Genomic DNA, 17857 nt, shown 5'->3' on the forward strand with positions numbered 1-17857 from the left:
TGAAAAGTAGTTGCCTAAATTGTTGTCTTTTTTTTGTTCTTCTTTTTTTAAAGATGATTTTGCTCCAAATATAGTAGAAGATCATGCTCGAGAGCATATAAGACAAAGCTTGGAAATGTTCATTAGACAGAATTTCCCAGGTAATTAGGCCATTTTATCTTTGTATTTATATTTTTGATTGTTCATACTTGAGTGTTTTCCAAGAAAACATAATTTCAATACAACAAACATTTTAGTTTTGAATATGTAACCCATATTGTTGCTTAGCATTGGAATGCTTCATTACATTAATTTTTGTTCTAAGTCTTTTCAGGCTTTTTAAATTTGAATTTTTTTCATTTAGTCATATACAGCACACATTACTAGGAAGGAACAACAGCAAGTTAAGTAACAATCAAAGCAGAAGTGAAATAGTTTTACATTTGTTATTTTAACTATTAATCAAACTTATTTTTGTAACTGCTCTTACAAATAACAAGGTTATTTTAGTACTTCCTACTGAAACTTACTGGCCTTGGAATATCTTAAAATATAGCCACAAGATCTATCCTGTTCACAGAACCGAGGCATTTGATTTGTTTTTCCTTTGTTTTTTTCTGGAGTTCTTACCTGTAACACCTGAACTTCAGTTCATGGTCTTTTAAAATTCAAAAAAATTTTTTTTGGCTGGAGCCAGGTATATCCCATTCCCTGAGAATCTCTGTACAAAACATTTTTCAGTCAGATGCCAGCTTGAACCTACATGCTGATGATTTAATTACTGGAAAGCCTAACTTGTTTCTGGATTTGTCAGACTGCTTATTTGAATCAATAATAGTAGATATTCTTTTCTCATAAGCAAAGTTAATCAGAAAGTTTTCATGTACTACAGAAATACAATGTTTTTTTGCCTGTATTAGAATACATGCAGTGGTTTGCAGCTACATACAATTTGAGATTCTGTGTTATATATAATTTGATAATTTTTGTTGATATATGGCTGTAATACAACCCATGCCTTACAGGAACCAAGCTGGATTTGTTTGGCTCCTCAAAAAATGGCTTTGGCTTCAAACAAAGTGATCTTGATATCTGTATGACAATAGATGGTCTGGAAACTGCTGAGGTAGGTTCAGATTTTGGTTTGTGCTTAAATAAATGCAGAATTTTCTTATATTGTGTATTTAGCATAACCAATTCATTATTTTATAAAAGGTTTTAATATTAGAAGGAAATACTAAGGTACCTCTGAGGCAGATTATTTTGGGGGTGTTTACTGTTGCCCTAGGGAGGAGTATAAGAATGAAGTAGCTAGTTTTCTCCCACATTCTGCATTTCTAGCTTTATTTGTGCAGATAAGTAACATTCTTGATTGCATGAACTACTGGAATGCAAAACAATGAAGAGCATATCAGTCTCCTTTCATGCCAAATATCAGCTTTTGAAAAGTTTCCATTATTACATTATCAGCTGTTGATTTTACATATGCCATTTTGAAACGATTTCTTGTATTTGCATAATTCTGTATAACATGAAACATTTGATTATACAGCTTTAAGCTTAAGGGCACATAATAAAAGGTTGCCTGAAATACTTGCAGCAGATACAGCTTTCAGCTTTTTTTCTTAATGTCTTAGGGACTTGATTGCATCAGAATCATTGAAGATTTAGCAAAAGTTCTCAAGAAACAGTCAGGTAATTTTCTGGAAAATTAAAATAAGTGATTATGGTTTTGTTACTTCATTTGCTGTAGCAACAGGGTTCTGGGGCACTGTGGGTGAAAATCATTAAGATACAAATAACATAAAAGAGTTTGTTAGTAAGAGTGAGGTTGAATATTGTGAACATTTGGATTTACTTTTGTTTGTATATATAGGTATTCAAGGTTATTATGTTATTGGACCACATCTGATCTGGACAGATAGTATGTTTATAACTTACATACATAAAAATAATGATTTAAGACTTGAGGCTTCAGTTCAATAATTATGTACTTGTCTGTGAAGTTGATAGTAAAAGATATTCTGATACAAGTCTGCAGTGTCAATCTTGTTTTTTTCTACAAGAAATCATGAATTTTATAGTGCTTGTTTTGGTGTATCTCCAATGAGTTGAAATGAACTATCATTTATGTCTTAAGCTTATTTCTCTATAAACAAATTCTACACTCTGATTTAGACTGCTATTTATTTTTTGAGGGGGCTAAACTTAAATTTATATAAACTATGTTTATCAGATTGATGATGTTTGACAAATTTCTGAAATCAGTGTTAAAATGTAAATGAAATACAAATTTGGTGTCAACTAAGATTTTATTTTGTAGCCTTTTGGCTACAGTTGGAAGTTAAGTGATACTGTGTAGGACTGTATTGTAGCTATTCAGTAATAAAACATTTCATCCTAGGTTTAAGAAATGTCTTGCCTATAACAACTGCCAAAGTCCCAATTGTCAAATTTTTCCATGTCAGAAGTGGTCTTGAAGTAGACATCAGTTTATATAATACTCTGGTAAGGTTATCTCCTTTTTTATTTTATGTTGTGTAACAAAAAACTGAGAATCTGTTTCTTGAGACTGAAGTGATTGTTTGATTGAGTTTCAAAAAGCAGCTGTTTCCAATTACCTGTTGCATTTTGATGTTTCAAAGAAACCTTTTTGGTTTTGTTTGTTTGACTATGAGTGAGTCAGCTGCACAGTTGTCATTTCAGAGTTGTCCTTCCTGAGAAAATCTATTAGTTTTTCAGTAATAGTAAGAAACAGTGGTTTAAGTATTTTAAGTCTTTCTCAAATGAGAGTCAAAATAAACTAACTTAAGATTTTTTAGACTCTTATTAGCATCATGGCTCTTGCTTAGCCTTGAGAAATGAAAGAGTGATTTTGAACCCAGCTTGCCTGAACTGTAACATATTAGAAAGTAAAAAAAAAACAAAACCAAACCACAAACAAAACCAATCCATGTGTTCTTGGCCAAACTTTTTAAAAACAGATTTAGTTTATTTCAATGTCTCTAATTTTCAAAACCCTTTTCCTTGAAACAGCAAAGGAAAGTTAAGCCGTAGAGACAATTTTTAGGCTTTCTGACAGTTTTTTATGAGCTCAGAGGGAGTCTTGAGGAGGACAACCACTAAGTGTGAAAGTGTTCTCCTTGAAGTTATGCTTTCATATGTGTCTGTTGGTAGCTCTCACACATGGACTGAAATCTCTGGGTTCAAGTAGTTACCTTCTGCCAAATATTTTGAAACTGTAGTAGGAGATTAATGCTTTTTGTTTTGAAGTCTTATTCTGTTAATGCTACTTTGTACCACTTCCATACAGATCAAGGAAGTTGATAGGCTTTTAAAAGAACGGGTGATAACCTCATTGTTGAGTGCTTCCTTTCTCAATATATATTCCTACACAGTGCTTCACATATGTATTAGTTGATGACGCACCTTAGAGTTTTTCTTTTTCATGTTTTCAGCTTATTTTCTTCATAACTTCAGAGCTTCTTTATTTTCTACATTACTTCCTTATTTTTGTAGGCCTTGCATAATACCAGACTTCTGTCATCATACGCAGCTATTGATCCTAGAGTGAAATACCTGTGTTACACAATGAAAGTCTTTACAAAGGTAAGTATGTTTCAGGCATTCTAGAAGCAGTAGTTCCTTCAGCAAGGGATGATCACCATGAAAGATACAAATCACGATTCTTTTTCTAGATATGTGACATTGGAGATGCATCTCGAGGTAGCCTGTCATCTTACGCATATACTCTTATGGTGCTTTATTTCCTTCAACAGAGAAATCCACCAGTCATCCCTGTTCTTCAAGAGGTACAGTATATTGTAAAGAAATTAGTAACTGGACATGGTATTGATCAGAAGAATGTCAGTGCTGAATGTGAAAGGCTCTTCTAATGAGTTTTAATACTGCTCTTTCAGATCTACAAAGAACCAAAAAAGCCTGAAATTTTGGTTGATGGCTGGAATGTATATTTCTTTGATAAGCTAGAGGAGTTGGTGAGTAAATCAGGCTAATTGGAAATGTTGTCTGTAACTTGGCAAATGAATAGAAATTCCTTTTAAAGACAGTCTTCCCTAATATAGAGTTTGAATATTGTGGTTTAACCCCAGCTGGCAATTAAGCACCACACAGCCACTCTCCCATTCCCCCAGACCCCTCCCTGGTGGGAAAGCTAATTAAAAGAGGAAAAAAAGTAAAATTTGTGGGTTGGAATAAAAACACATTATTAATTGAAACAAAATAAAATAATAGTCCTCATACTCTTAATTGTTACAATTATGTTAATAATAACAGTAGTAGTAGTAATAATGGTAGTAATTAAAAGAGAGGGAGTGGACTAAAACCCAAGAGAAATCAGAGATCCCCAACACAAGTGCTCAGCAGTTGCTGACTGATGCCCAGCCCATCCCTCAGCAGCAGTAAGTACCTCCTGGCCTCTCCCCCTGAGTTCATGTACATGGCATGGAACATCCCTTTGGCCACTTTGGGTCAGCTGTCCTGGTGGTGCTCCCTCCTGGCTTCTTGTGCTCCTGCTGGCTGGCAGAGCATGGGAAACAGGAAAGTCCATGACATTAGGGTAGGTACTACTGAGCTGCAAATAAATATTAGTGTGTTATCAGTGTTATCAGCATTATTCTTATGCTAAATACACAACACAGACTATACCAGCTACTGAGAAAAAAATTAATTGTATCCAGAACAAATGCAGGAATGGAAGTGGAGTAGCTCCTGTTTTTAAAATCCTATTCCTGTGTCGTAAAGCTTTAGGAATATGGTCGGTCATAATTCATCTCTGAAAAAAAACCCTCCAAAATCTGAAAAAATAGATCACAAAATTATTTTAAGCTGTTAAGGATCATTAATTGTTCTTTGTCTCTTTGGATGAAGATAACTGTTACCACCTGTATATCTGGTCATATCTGGTTAATTCCCTTGAATAATTTTGTTTTATACAGACTCATAAAGTGAATTAATAAATTCTTTTCTTAAGAGGCAAAACCTAGTGCCAAAAGTTCTATTAATTGTCCACTTTGGTTACTAATAGACTAAAAAATATACTGTTTAAAATCAATATTGGATTATGAATAAAAGTCATGAAAGGAAGTATTCTAGTGTAACTCCATTGTTTTTCTGTATAAAATAAATGTTGAAAATACATAATGAAAATCATGAAAATGCTTAATGTAAGTACTGAATGTAACAATATTTTTGTCATTTTAGTCAGTTGTTTGGCCAGACTATGGGAAAAACACTGAATCTGCTGGGCAACTGTGGCTGGGACTTCTCCGATTCTACACAGAAGAATTTGATTTCAAAGAGCATGTCATCTGCATCAGGAGAAAAAATCTGCTTACAACTTTCAAGAAGCAGTGGACCTCCAAATATATTGTAATTGAAGGTAAAACCATATAAAATACAGGAATATACAGAACTTCTTTAACGTGAAAATTCTGCTTTTTTCACAAGGCTTATTTATTTTTCTATTACTAGATTATAAATCTTTTAATGCCCCTGTTTTGAAAGCATCTCAAAATTGCCACTGAGTTTCAGTAGTGCTAAGCATTACTCTTAAGGGGTTTTTGGCTACTGAAAAGAAGTTGCAAACAAGCTTCACACTTTTCATTATTAAGTAAATGGCAGAAAAATAGGTGTAATTCAATTGAGATGTTCTCAAAAATACTAGGTTTAGCTGAGCCCATATTAACTGAAATGATTCAACTCTGTATGATTACTGTTTATTATCGCTGCTTATTATCACTATGCTCTCTGACAGAGAAAATGCAGTTAGATATTTTAGAAATAATCTGGTACCTGTTTTCTGGCCCATTTCATTTTCATGCAAAGAATTTCTATTTTTTTGTCTGCATATTGAGGAATGCCTATCATGTTATTTTCTACAGATCCCTTTGATTTGAACCACAATCTTGGAGCTGGCTTGTCAAGAAAAAGTATGTCTTCTGTTAACAATTTCAATTACAAACTGAAGATCTTGTCTTCAATATTATTTTACATTCTAGTTTGATATTTAAATGATTATTTTGGTTTGGGTTTTTTTTCTTCCACAGTGACAAATTTTATAATGAAGGCTTTTATCAATGGCAGAAGGGTATTTGGTACCCCTATAAAAATATTTCCTAAAGAATACCCATCAAAAATGGTAAGTTACTTCTAAGAGGAGTATGTGTGAGCTCTTTGGCATATAACTTAGCGTTTGCAGGACTATGGCTACATCACTGTAAACTCTTTCTCTTAAATTTCCACACTACTCTAAATATCGTGGGAGTTACCACTGAGTACTGTTTTGATGTTACTTGCATGTAAAATATTTTGGTATGCGGAATACTAGTCAAGTCAGAGTTTCATTGTACAGATTTATGTATTTTAATCCAAATGAAAACCACCTTAGCATTTCTTAAAACTGCGGTTTTATAACAGTGTGCAGACCTGGTGGTGAATAGGCTGCCTGTCAAAGAGATCAGTGGCCAGTTAATTCATTAGTTCAGCTACAGACCTCAAGAGTATTCCTTTCTGTAACTCTTACTGCTGTTTTAACGCTTTTGTATCCATCTTGGTTTCCTGGTGTTTGGATTTGCATTTTAAATATATGATTTCTTCTACAGGAGTACTTTTTTGATCCTGAGGTTCTAACAGAAGGAGAATTGGCACCAAATGATAGATGCTGCAGAACTTGTGGTAAAATTGGCCATTTCATGAAAGATTGTCCCCTGAGACGACAGTGAGTATAGCATTGGCATCTGTGTGTAACTTTTTTCCTTAGGTTTGTTTAGGAAAGATTAGGATAGTAATGCTAAACAAAACGTGTACCTGCTGCAGATTATTTCATAACCTGAATTAAAATGTATCAGTACCTCTTTTGGCAGCAGTGGATAGTGTTGCTGCAGAACTGTTAAAGTATCAATACTGACTCTCCATTTTGTTATATAGGAAAGGGGCAGTCACAGAGAATCTAAATATTCCGTAGAGCTGAGTAAATCAAAAGCAAGGCAAGAATGTCACAGCATTACTTTTCATAAGCACACATGTATAAGAACAATGTCCTGTTTTGCATCCAAGAGAATACTTCCTGTCCCTGAGTAGCCAAGTCCAATATTCAACTACTCTCTTCTGGCAACAGATGAATGGCTACGTGGCTTTTGCAGTTCTTCCTCTTATGAAATGCCTAAACCTAAAACTCATCCTTTAATTTTCATTTTAGTTTATTTTATTTATTTATTTTATTTTATTTTAGTTACTAGAAAGCTCTTTAAAGACTTCATGTCTCAAAAACAGTGAAATCTTAAAAACCTTTATACTCACTTTTAAGGTGGATGGAAAAATCTAACCATTGTTTAGAATCTATTTATGTTAAATGCTGTCATTAGAAATTATTTGCACTTTCCTGTAACTAAGTTTAAAAAAAAAGCTACTAACATCATGTTGGTTGAAGTGGCTGTTCCACCACACATTAGAGACTTGTGAAATACATTGTTGATGCTGTTAATTTGGCAATTTACTCAGCTTTAGCAATTGCAAGCACAGCAGCTGATGATAGTTTGAAATTAAAGAATGCTGAAGGGTGGTGTGAAAGTCTTCTCAACATCCAAACTGCTGTCTTGGATCTATGGATTTTTAATCTTGCATTCTGAAGTGAAACACCAGTTCATTGCACATACTCAGCTACATTCTATACAACATTAGAGGAAAAGTAAATGGGATTGTGCATCTGAGAAATGCCCTGTGAGGTAAAACCACTGATACATTTGAATCCTCAGTTCAGCCATTTATTGCAAAAGGGAGTGCTGTCTATGAAAGGAAAACTAGTTGTTTTCTGTAGTCTCTTCTGATGCATTCCCTCAGCATCTGGAGTTGCTGTATAAGAGATGTTAGAGCACATACCTGCCCTGCTCTGCTAAAGCTCATTTGTGGATTGGACTTGTTTATGATTTTGTCCTTTTAGTTTTGGTTGGTTTTTTTTTTCCTGAGCCTGATTCTCTTGGTGTCCTTAGCAGTCTTCTATGGCAACCAGTTCTCTAAGTGCTCTGACTGATCTGTAAAACAGTGCTTTCCTGTATCTGTTTAAAGCTAATCTTAATAATCCAAGAACTTGCTGAGTGTGCATTTAAATCCATTTGCCTGTGTCCCTAACAAAGATGTTAAATAATATTGGTCACAATACAGACCCCTGAAGAACACCGGTCATCACTAGTGTTGACACAGACATCAAGAGATTGACCACAATGCTTGAAGTGAAACTATCCAGCCAATTACATATCCACTGAGTCGTCCACCTATCAAATCCATCTTTCCATTTTATAGACAAGGATTTTGTGTAAGACAGTGTCAAATGCTTTGCAGAAGTCCAGGTACATGTTATCAGTCACTTTCTTTACCCACCATTTCTGTAACCCTTATTTATAGAAAGCCACCAGATTTGTGAGGCATAATTTGCTCTTAGCAAAAGCATGTTGGCTGTCACCAATTGTGTCTCTGTTTTCCACGTGCCCTAGCATAGTTTACAGGAGGATCTGCTCCATGATCCTACCAGGCAGAGGTGAGAATGACCAACCTATAGATCCCCAGGCCTTCCTTTTATGCCTTTTTTTAAGAAAAAAGATGCGCACCTTGAAGCTCGTGCCATTCTTTTGCCTTTCGTTCAGTTTTGTGAAGTATTTGCCAAGTTTCTGGCCATTAGCAATACATCCAACTTGCCAAAGGAGCCTGGTATCACCCAGAGATTTGGAGATTTCACTCCTGTCTCCTTTTCTAGTCATGTATGACCTTGTTAGATGAAACAAGTCTGATAGTGGTAGTGTTTCCTCACTACTAGACCTTCAGGTCACATAGAATGTTAGAAGCTTCTCTCAACTGAAGAGACATTTAGAGTAAGTATGCAGTTTCAGAAGGAAAGAACTGAGTTCTGGTTGAGTCATACAAATAGAAAAAACCCAGAACTGTAGCCCTATGTTTTTGTACTTCTTTAGCATTTTGCTTGGTGTTTCTTCTCTTCCATTGTATGCAACTTGAGCAGACAGATTTTCAGTTGTTTTTGTATTTTTTGAGTTACCATTATTAGTATTTAGGACTGTATTATCATCTAATTGTAAATTTAAATTATTAAATACATGTAACATCATGAGTGATGAAGAGCAGCACTGTTTGGTGGAAGAGTCAAAGTATGGCAATTCACTTTATTGGTCCCACTGAAGAATTATTTTGTCTAAGGACAGCACATGCGTTTTCTGTTTGTTTTTTTTTTTATTGAGTCTGTGTGTGTGAATGTAAGGAGTCTGAATTTTGCAGACTTTTCTACTCCTGCAGACTAAGACAGCGTCGTGATTATGAAGGTACACAAAGGTATGGAGAAATCAAGGAGAAAAAAAGCAAAGAGGACAAAGAAATGCAGAATAAACCAACAGAAAAGGAGAACTTAATCAAGGAGGGAAAGTTGCACCTATGTACACCTCAGAAGAGAAAACTAGCAAGGGTAATAGTGGAAACTGGGAGAGAGAAGACTCCCAGGCAATCAGCAGAGAAATGGAAGCGCCCGGAAGACAGAGACATAAGAGAAAAACGTTGTTTTATCTGTGGAAGAGAGGGTCATATTAAAAAGGAATGCCCACAATATAAAGGAGTTGCAGGTATGAAACTGATAAAGCAGAGTAGTTTAAATAGCACTTAAGGGGTTTTTTTGTATTTTTAACATGGTTGACTAACCGGTAATGTTTTTGCATCATGTAAATGTGGGGGTTTTTTTAATGTAGTCACATTTAACTATTTTACCTTCATCCTCACCTTCCTTTCAGAAATGTGCTGTATCCTGGGAGATTTGGCATGGTCTCTCTTAGCAGATAAGATTAGTTGTAATAAAAAGGGTATGACTATCAAATATGTTGAAATTGCTTTCATTGTTATCACAATATATGAGTATGCCAACATTTCAAATTACTGGAAGCTTCTCTTCCAGTTCATCATAATTGCAACAGAAGCTAGTGTTACAGCTCTTCACATTACCTAAACCAGAATGATTCTATACAACCCTGAAGTCAATATGAAAAGTGTACAGATTTTCTCAGATTGAGTTTTGTGAATAAAATAATGTTTTTGATTCAGCAGTTGAAGGGATACAGAAGTTCGTCTTATAGATCCTGACTGCCAGACCTGAATGAAACACTGCTAAGCAAAAGTATATAATCATCTAAGTCATCTTTCAAATATGATTGATCACTCATCATTTGTGTTGTGAAGGAATACCTTTCTAAGATAAAACTGAGACTTAAGACAGTAGGTGGTATTTGTATTAGCTTCTAAAGAAGCAGAGTATCACTGTTTCCCTGTAGGTAAACCTGGGTGCACTTAAGTTCAGGCTGGAAAAAAATTGTTTTATAAATTAGTCATAACTTGACCTCTTAAAGGAACAGATTGGAGTCTTTTATATAAACATATTTTTCAAACCAGCTTTTCTCTACTTCCGGAAATATCTTGTCTGCCTTAGATCAGGAAACTCTTCATAGTCAGATGCATTTAGTGGAAGAGAGCATAAGATTGTGTTAAAATACTGGAAGAGGGAGGAAAATGGTGCAAGTATATTCAAAATTGTCAATATATTTAGAAGTATTCTTACTTTGATAGACCACTAGAAGTACTGGAGGGACAGAAGAGCTGATTAAAAATTGAAACCATGCTTCATTCAGCTTCTGACCTTTTGAAGGTTTATGTCAAGTCTAAATTTAACTTCTGAGTTTGTTCATCTTTGACCTTGTCTCACTAAACTTCCAGCCATTCTGTTTGCTGTGACACTGAGTCTCTTAAGGTGGAGGGGAATATGCCTGACTGTTTCATAGTCAATCATATTTAGCATTCATCACAGGAGAAATATTATTAGGCTGTACAGTATATATGTCTAAAATAGTACATTCTGCAATAGGTGTTTTTATCTATGATTTGTATTTTGGGAATCAATATGTTTCAATTTGAAAGAATTGCTGTAGGTTGGCCTTTGTCTTTTATTGCTTGCTTAGTGCCTCAAGAATTCTTCCTAGTTGAATAAAGTACTACAAACAAATGGATTCACTCTTTGCATTGCTGCATTTTGTGAGACTATGGACACTTCGCTTACCACCTTACCTTCATTCATTCTAAGTTCCCCGTCTTCTGCTGATTCTGGAGGAGGATACGAAGATTAATTTATTGTAGGTTCCTAGCTTAAATGTATGTCTCCACATTATGTGAGTTTTCCATGTTATAAAGTTGAGGAAAATAACAATGTCCCACAGTCTACATTTTCTGATTCTAGATAGAAAATATTTTGGTGGTTTTCTGTTTTATGATAAGTGTAATGGAAACTAGTTTCCAATTAGCAACTCCTTCTTATGATTTTTTCAGATGGCTCAAAGTCAGAAGTGTTGTGCGGGTCCCCTTCTTTACCCACTGCTGTCAAACATGCTGGTAGATTAAATCAGGTAAACCCCAAGTGCTACTTTGGTTTCATCTTTTACTTTTTATATGTTTTAAAGCCTATATAAAGTAATTAAGAGAAGCTTTACCTAAGCTTTCAAGGAGAAACTTCTATGTTGTGAAATCAAATACTTCAGTTTTGTTGGTTTATTGATACGTGTATGTTTTTATAGGGAGTGCTTATGCATGAAGAAAAAAAGAAACAAAAAGGAAAAGTATTTTTGAGTCCCCAGTCAGGTTTGTATATCTTCATTTCAATTCAGAACCTATGTATAAGGGCCTGGCCAGCAGAGTATGGGAGGGGATTCTGCCACTCTGCTCTGCTGAGAGCCCACCTGGAACCTGCATCCAGCTGTGGGGTCCTAGCACAGGAAGGATATGGACCTGTTGGAGCCAGTTCAGAAGAGAGTCACCAAGATGATTAGAGGGATGGAGCACTTCTATGGAGAGGCTGAGAGGGTTGGGGTTGTTCAGCCTAGAGAAAAGAAGGCTTCAAGGAAAGGCTATTGTGGCCTTTCAGTTATAAAAAGGGGCCTTTAAGAAAGGTGGGAAGAAACTTTTTAGCAGGGGATAGCAAGGGGTAATGTTTTAAAACAGAAAGAGGGTCAATTTACATTAGACTAAAGAAAAAAGTTTTTTACAACAAGGGTGGTGAAACACAGGCACAGATTGCTGAGAGAGGTGGTGAATGCTTCACCCCTGAAAACATCCAAGATCAGGTTGCATGGGGCTCTGAGCAACTTCATGTAGTTGAAGACATCCCTGCCCACAGTGGGAGAATTGGACTAAATGACCTTGAACCCAAATCGTTCTGTAATTGTATGATTCTTCATCAGTCGTCATAGAAACTCGAGCTAATTTGCTGAACACAGTGGCAGCTTGAACAGGCTGAAGCCACCTAATTTTTTAATCTGGAGAAGTGTACAAATTTTGAGTTTTGTATTTGAAGCAAAACTTGGGCATAACAATTCTGTGCCTTTATATCACTGACTCTGGTGGATTTATTTTGCAGCAGAGTATGGTGGAGTTGTATCAATCTCTCCTGTTTCAGCTTACATGGGGTAGATTCTCTGATGTTTCAGAGACAAAACTTGGAATGCTTTCCTGTGAGGATTTCTTGCAGTAATTGTCTAAAATTATACATGATAAACTAATTTAGAGATTATCAAAGGCCTTTATGTACTCTTTCTGAATCAGAAATGTTTTGCTTTAAATGCGTGATTAACAATGTAGCTTCCTCACTGCAATTTCACATACTTATTAGCAAGTACAATGAAGATTTTAAGAACGGCTGCTTTTGTTTTAATTACAATTTCTAGTACAACTCTGCAAACCTTCAGCACCATGTGTATGTATTATATACACTAATCTCTCTGCAGTTGGAGGGGGACCTAATTAGTTTTCTGAAGTATGTGAAGACTTGACTGCAATTAAGTATCTCAAATTAAATTATCCGTTTTGTTGGGAAGACACATTTTTTTGTCTTTGCTGGAAGGCGTTTTCAAATTTAGTTTGGGGATTTTGTAACCCAAAGTGGTTTGTCATTAGGTGTTTAGTTCAAGAAAATGCCAGTTATCAATTTTGTATATGATTGTTTCCTACTGTCCTTTATCAGGTAATAATCTTAAGTTGAATTGTGTTTCCTTTCATTGTAGTTTGACTTGACAGTAATTTTCTCCTGTCTTTTTGTTCCAGTTCATTTATGTCTTTCTGGGTTTTTTGTGGTTTTTTTTTTGTTTTTGTTTTTTTTTGTTTTGTTTTGATTTTTTTGGTTTTTTGTTGGTTTGTTTGTTTGTTGGGGTTTTTTTTAGTTTGGTTTTGTTTTTGTTTGGTTTTGTTTTTTAAAAACCAACAAATAATACCTTTAAAGCATTGTGCTTTTTTCCTCCCAATTTAGGCAGCCTTTCCAATAAATACATGACTCAGGGAAAAGCCTCACAGAAGAGGACCCAGCAAGAATCATGAGGGTTATTAAGCACTGATAAATTGCAACACAGGCCCATCATTCACTTAAAAGAAATGTCTTTGGCTAAAGCCTCTGAATTCACAGGACAGCAGCATAGACAACCTTCAGCTTAAGTTCAATGAAATATGGGTGTTTTCTTTAAGATTGCTAGTACAAGCAACTGTGGATTTTAATACAGACCCCTACCCCCTACTCTTTATAATAGATTGTTTGAGCATTTTAATAGAAAGCCATGATGTTTTGTATTTGTTTACTAGGTAATGCATTTAGAAAAGGGCAAGTACTAAAAATGAACTGTTTTCAGGGTTTTGTTGTTCCACCTGACCATTTAAACTGCACTAAAACTATGTGCTAGCCAAATAAATTATATTTTCTTCAAAAATGAATCTTTTGAAGGAGCAAATGATATTTATTAATGTTGATTGTTTACTGAATCCTTGTGTAAGTGTTTGAGATGTTTGTAGACTGCTATATTCTTGTTTATTTCTCCAGAGAACTAAAAAGATAGACACTAGTCATCATATGTTAAACAATCTCTGGACAAGCAGTGCCACTGAGATTTTGTGGGATTGTTTACTGTTCTGTGATTTTATGGGAGTTTATTTGCTGCTGTGCTTGTGTTCAAGAAAGAAAGAAAGATTAGGTAACAGGTCAGTCCTGTTTTGTTGCTGCTAAGAATCTTTTTCAATGCCTTGGGGATACAGACAAAAATGCTTTAAGAAATAGAGGTATTATATTTGGCAACTGGGGAAAAAATACGTGTCCATTTTCATAGAATATGAAGAGGATCCTTGTACCAGTCAAGAATTTACATTCATTAGTAGTACGGACTTGAGTTGTACTTGAAATCCTTCCAGAGGTGGTAACGCACCGTCTTACCTTGTTCAGAAGAGAAATAGTTATGTGTTAAAATTGAAACCACTGTTAATTTATGAATCTGAAATAAATTTAAAAATAAAGTGAAAATCAGATTTAAGTTTCTCTTTTTTTTCCTGAGGTTGTAGTTTTCAGTATTCCTGACATGTAGAAATGTAGAATTAATGTTATTTACTATAATTATCTGGATTTAGAACCATCATGTTCAATTTTTTTTTCCCTACCTATTTTTATGGAAGCTGAAAGCTAGAATTGGCAAAGGGCTCTTAGGGAACTACTATCCTAAGTCTTGTTCCGGTTTTCACCCATCTGAAGCCAGCTATCCATGAACTTCCAGATATGTTGCTTTCATAAATAATTTCTTCTGTGTTCTTTCCTAAACACATTTTCAAGCCTATTACCTTTGTGCTTTATTTAGTTTTAACAGAGTTACATCCAATTTTGCTAGTGGAATTGAAGTGTATAAACTTTTCTGAACCAGGTGCATACTCTGTCATTCTTAATGATATGGAGGGACAGGCAGTTGTTTATTTATGCTGCCTTTTTTATTGGAAAAAAGTGCTGTCATCATATTTCACAGGAATTTCAAATGCTTTCGGTAAAAAAAAAAGCTTTTTTTTTCAAAAGCTGGAATATGTTTTATGCTGTGAACAGTAGGTTATCAGTGCTGAGAAATTTAGAAATACGAAGGCTTTTCAGGTTTGCAACACAGTTAACTGTCTTAAACAGGTAACTCAATGTCATTTAGCTGTTTAACTACGAGATCACACGCATACATTTTCCCTAATGTAATTGTTCTGGTGAGGTTTGTTTCCTAGATATATTTAAAACTGCTTCCCCATCTGTTAAAATTTTACTTAAAGCTTCCAGGGCTTGAAATGGCTGCTTAGAATGGGAGTTTTCTAGCATGGAAAGTTGTTGGCTTTTTCTTCCATACTGATAACTTAACAATATTTCTTGAAATCTAACTTGAAATAGTTAGATTTTAAAACTGATTTTTGCATTTATCCTGTCTGGGAGAAGGCAATTTTTCTAGCCCTTGTTCAGTGTTCCATGTGGACATATCTTCAGCAGGCAGGGGACTAAGGATTGATGATTGGAGGCATCCTGAGGAAAGTTGTGCCTGCATGGTCGAGTGCAAGTGATGAAGGAGGTATTAGCTGCATTTGTACATGAGCTTTCCCCCCTCAAGTGTACTGACTTCAGCTTTCAGCCCAGTAGAGCATTAAACCCCCCTTGCTCCTAAGTAGGAGTAGTTTAGTTGAGATGCATTCTCAAGGTGCATGAATTACATGTGAAAAGACACACTCTTTGTAACTAAAGAAAATACAACTTTTTTATACACCTACTGTCTTTATATTTGAAGTAGTAGTACTGTGCCTCAGTAAAGAGCATAATTATGTATGTAAAAAACACCTAACACATCTGACTTACTACCAAGCTCTTCAGAACTAGTAAGCCCGGAATCAGGGAAGTAAGTGAGGTGATGAGACTCAAATGTGTTTCTTGTGCTTGGACTTCATTAAGAGGGATTTAAAGTATCATCTAGCATATTTAAGGATGCTGGAATGTGGAAATGAAAAATGAGTACTTGTTTACCTTCTGGCATAGCCATCATTCAACTTAAAGTAATGGCATGAGTCTTCCTGTACCAAGGCTGTTGGGGTTTTTTCAGCGTGAAGTCGCTGTAGCCACCGGGAGTTGGGGAATGGCAGCTCAGTTCATCCAGCAGCTTTCACGCTCTCTTCCCACACTGCTCTGCACCAGGCAGGGATCAAGAAGGGCAGCTGGGCCCTTAGCACTGCACGGCCATCCCCTCACTTGGCCCCAGACTGGCATGAACCCAGAGGAAAGGGCAGGATCCTGCTCAGCAGGAGGGCAAACACGATGCATTGTCTGTGAAGGTTCCAGGTCCTCTGCACTTCACTCAGGGATTTGTCCAAACTGAATTACTCTACACATGCATTTTGCCCTCTGAGCCAAAGCTTCCTATTGAATAGCCATATGCATTATTTTAAAATGCTTGCCAGTGTGGCAGTCAATAAATATTCACATTCTGTGCCTGTATTTTGTAGGTGGGAAACTATGCACTCGTGGGCCTCCATTTTCTCTGGTGTGGGAAAATGTCTGTGGGTAAAAAGATAACGTTATGGAAATTGTAGAGGGAAATAGGATTGCTGCTCCCTGGATGGAATGTTGCCAGCACACCCGACTTCCCACTCACTGTACATGCTAAAGGTGGGTGGAGTAGAGTACACTCTAGCCAGGCTCTTGCAGAGGCTTGAACTTAGTGGTCCTTTCTGGCTGATAAGCTGCACAGCAGCTGAAAACCAAGGGAGATAAAGGAAGGTGTCTTGTTGATGAATCAGCAGCTGTGGTGGAATCACTCTCCTTGGGCTGACACATTATGTATTCTGAGATAGCCACCCCCAACATACAACCACTCCTCACAAGGTAAGCTATATGACTACAGCCACTCAAGCTCCATCTAAACATAAGCAAATAGTACAAAAGTGAATTCAGAAGGGTGAGAAGTTAGGAAAGACTCCATTGTAACTTCTGGAGTCAGTTGACAGGCTCAACCTGTCTTTGCCCCTGTGGGGACAACTGTGGGGTAAGAACAGTGTTCTGTGAATGGTAAATTATTGTCTTGAGCTGACTTTTGTTAGGGATTAGAGGTTTTTAGTACAGTGCTTTGAATTAAAATATTGCTCTGAATATATTTTCACGGTCAGTTACTGTCACCAGCAATCCTTGAACCTTAAAATGTCAGAATTGTAGGTCGCATCCAAAGCAGCAGGACCAGGGAGGGGATTCTATCTCTCCTGCTTGCCTCTTGTACGTGCATCCAGCTCTGGGGCCTCCAACTTAAGAAGGATATGAAATTGTTCAAGCGTGTGGCCTTCACTGATAAGAGGAATGCAGCCACCTCCCTTATGAATACAGGCTCAGAAGGTCGGGGCTTTCTCTCTTGAAGAAGAGAAAGTTAACTGAAGACCTCATGGCAACCTTCCCATATCTGCAGGGGGCCTACAGGGAAGCTGGAGACTTCGACAGGAACTGTAGTGACAAGACAAGAGGGTGATTTAAAGGAGGTATTAGAAGACATTTGTCACTGTGAGGCAGGTGAGGCACTGGTTATGGATTGCCTAGGGAAGTTCTGCATAAGGCCTTGACCAACCTAGTCTAGTGGACAGTGTCGCTGCCCACGGCAAAAGGGTTGGGACTAGATGATCTTTAAGCTCTATTCCAACCCCCTAGCACTCCAAATTAATAAAGATTGTTATTCCGTAACCTGTTAACTTGGACTTTCAACGGCGCTGACAGACTAATCAATCATTAAAGGCTTTCAGGAAAAACCTCCCCTTTCCACGTGACATTGGCCGGCTGTTTTGCCGCGGCCTCCGCCAGGGCGGCTGAAGGGCAGGGCGTCCCGGCTGTCTTTGCCGCTTATCTGGGCGCGCAGCCCCGCCGCCTGCGCTGCCCCGCCCTCGCGGAGCCGCGGCCGCAGCGGGACCGGGCGCCTCTCCGGGGGCGGAGCCGCCGCCGCCCGTCCCCGCCCGCGGCCCGTGCGCGGTG

General features: G+C 36.9%; 1 protein-coding gene across 3 annotated transcripts in view; it reads left to right on the plus strand.

Moving 5' to 3' along the window:
• Positions 1-14360, plus strand: part of TUT7 (terminal uridylyl transferase 7) — a 33747-nt gene extending 19387 nt beyond the window's left edge. For 2 of the 3 annotated variants that reach the window (XM_054283914.1, XM_054283923.1), the window contains exons 15-29: positions 54-140; positions 1005-1105; positions 1617-1674; positions 2384-2487; positions 3499-3588; positions 3678-3791; positions 3900-3977; positions 5203-5380; positions 5883-5930; positions 6048-6139; positions 6603-6718; positions 9283-9620; positions 11365-11441; positions 11610-11673; positions 13334-14360. In XM_054283914.1, coding sequence (XP_054139889.1) covers positions 54-140; positions 1005-1105; positions 1617-1674; positions 2384-2487; positions 3499-3588; positions 3678-3791; positions 3900-3977; positions 5203-5380; positions 5883-5930; positions 6048-6139; positions 6603-6718; positions 9283-9620; positions 11365-11441; positions 11610-11673; positions 13334-13401 — 1613 coding nt within the window. In that variant the 3' untranslated portion in view covers positions 13402-14360. The remainder of the gene's footprint in view (positions 1-53; positions 141-1004; positions 1106-1616; positions 1675-2383; positions 2488-3498; positions 3589-3677; positions 3792-3899; positions 3978-5202; positions 5381-5882; positions 5931-6047; positions 6140-6602; positions 6719-9282; positions 9621-11364; positions 11442-11609; positions 11674-13333) is intronic. The other variant, XM_054283932.1, reaches the window with a different exon arrangement.
• The last annotated feature ends 3497 nt before the right edge of the window (positions 14361-17857 follow it).

Source organism: Melozone crissalis, unplaced genomic scaffold (genome assembly GCF_028551555.1).
Source record: "Melozone crissalis strain CALT ecotype California unplaced genomic scaffold, PUWL_Pcris_2 ptg000005l_1, whole genome shotgun sequence".
Classification (NCBI taxonomy): Eukaryota; Metazoa; Chordata; class Aves; order Passeriformes; family Passerellidae; genus Melozone; species Melozone crissalis.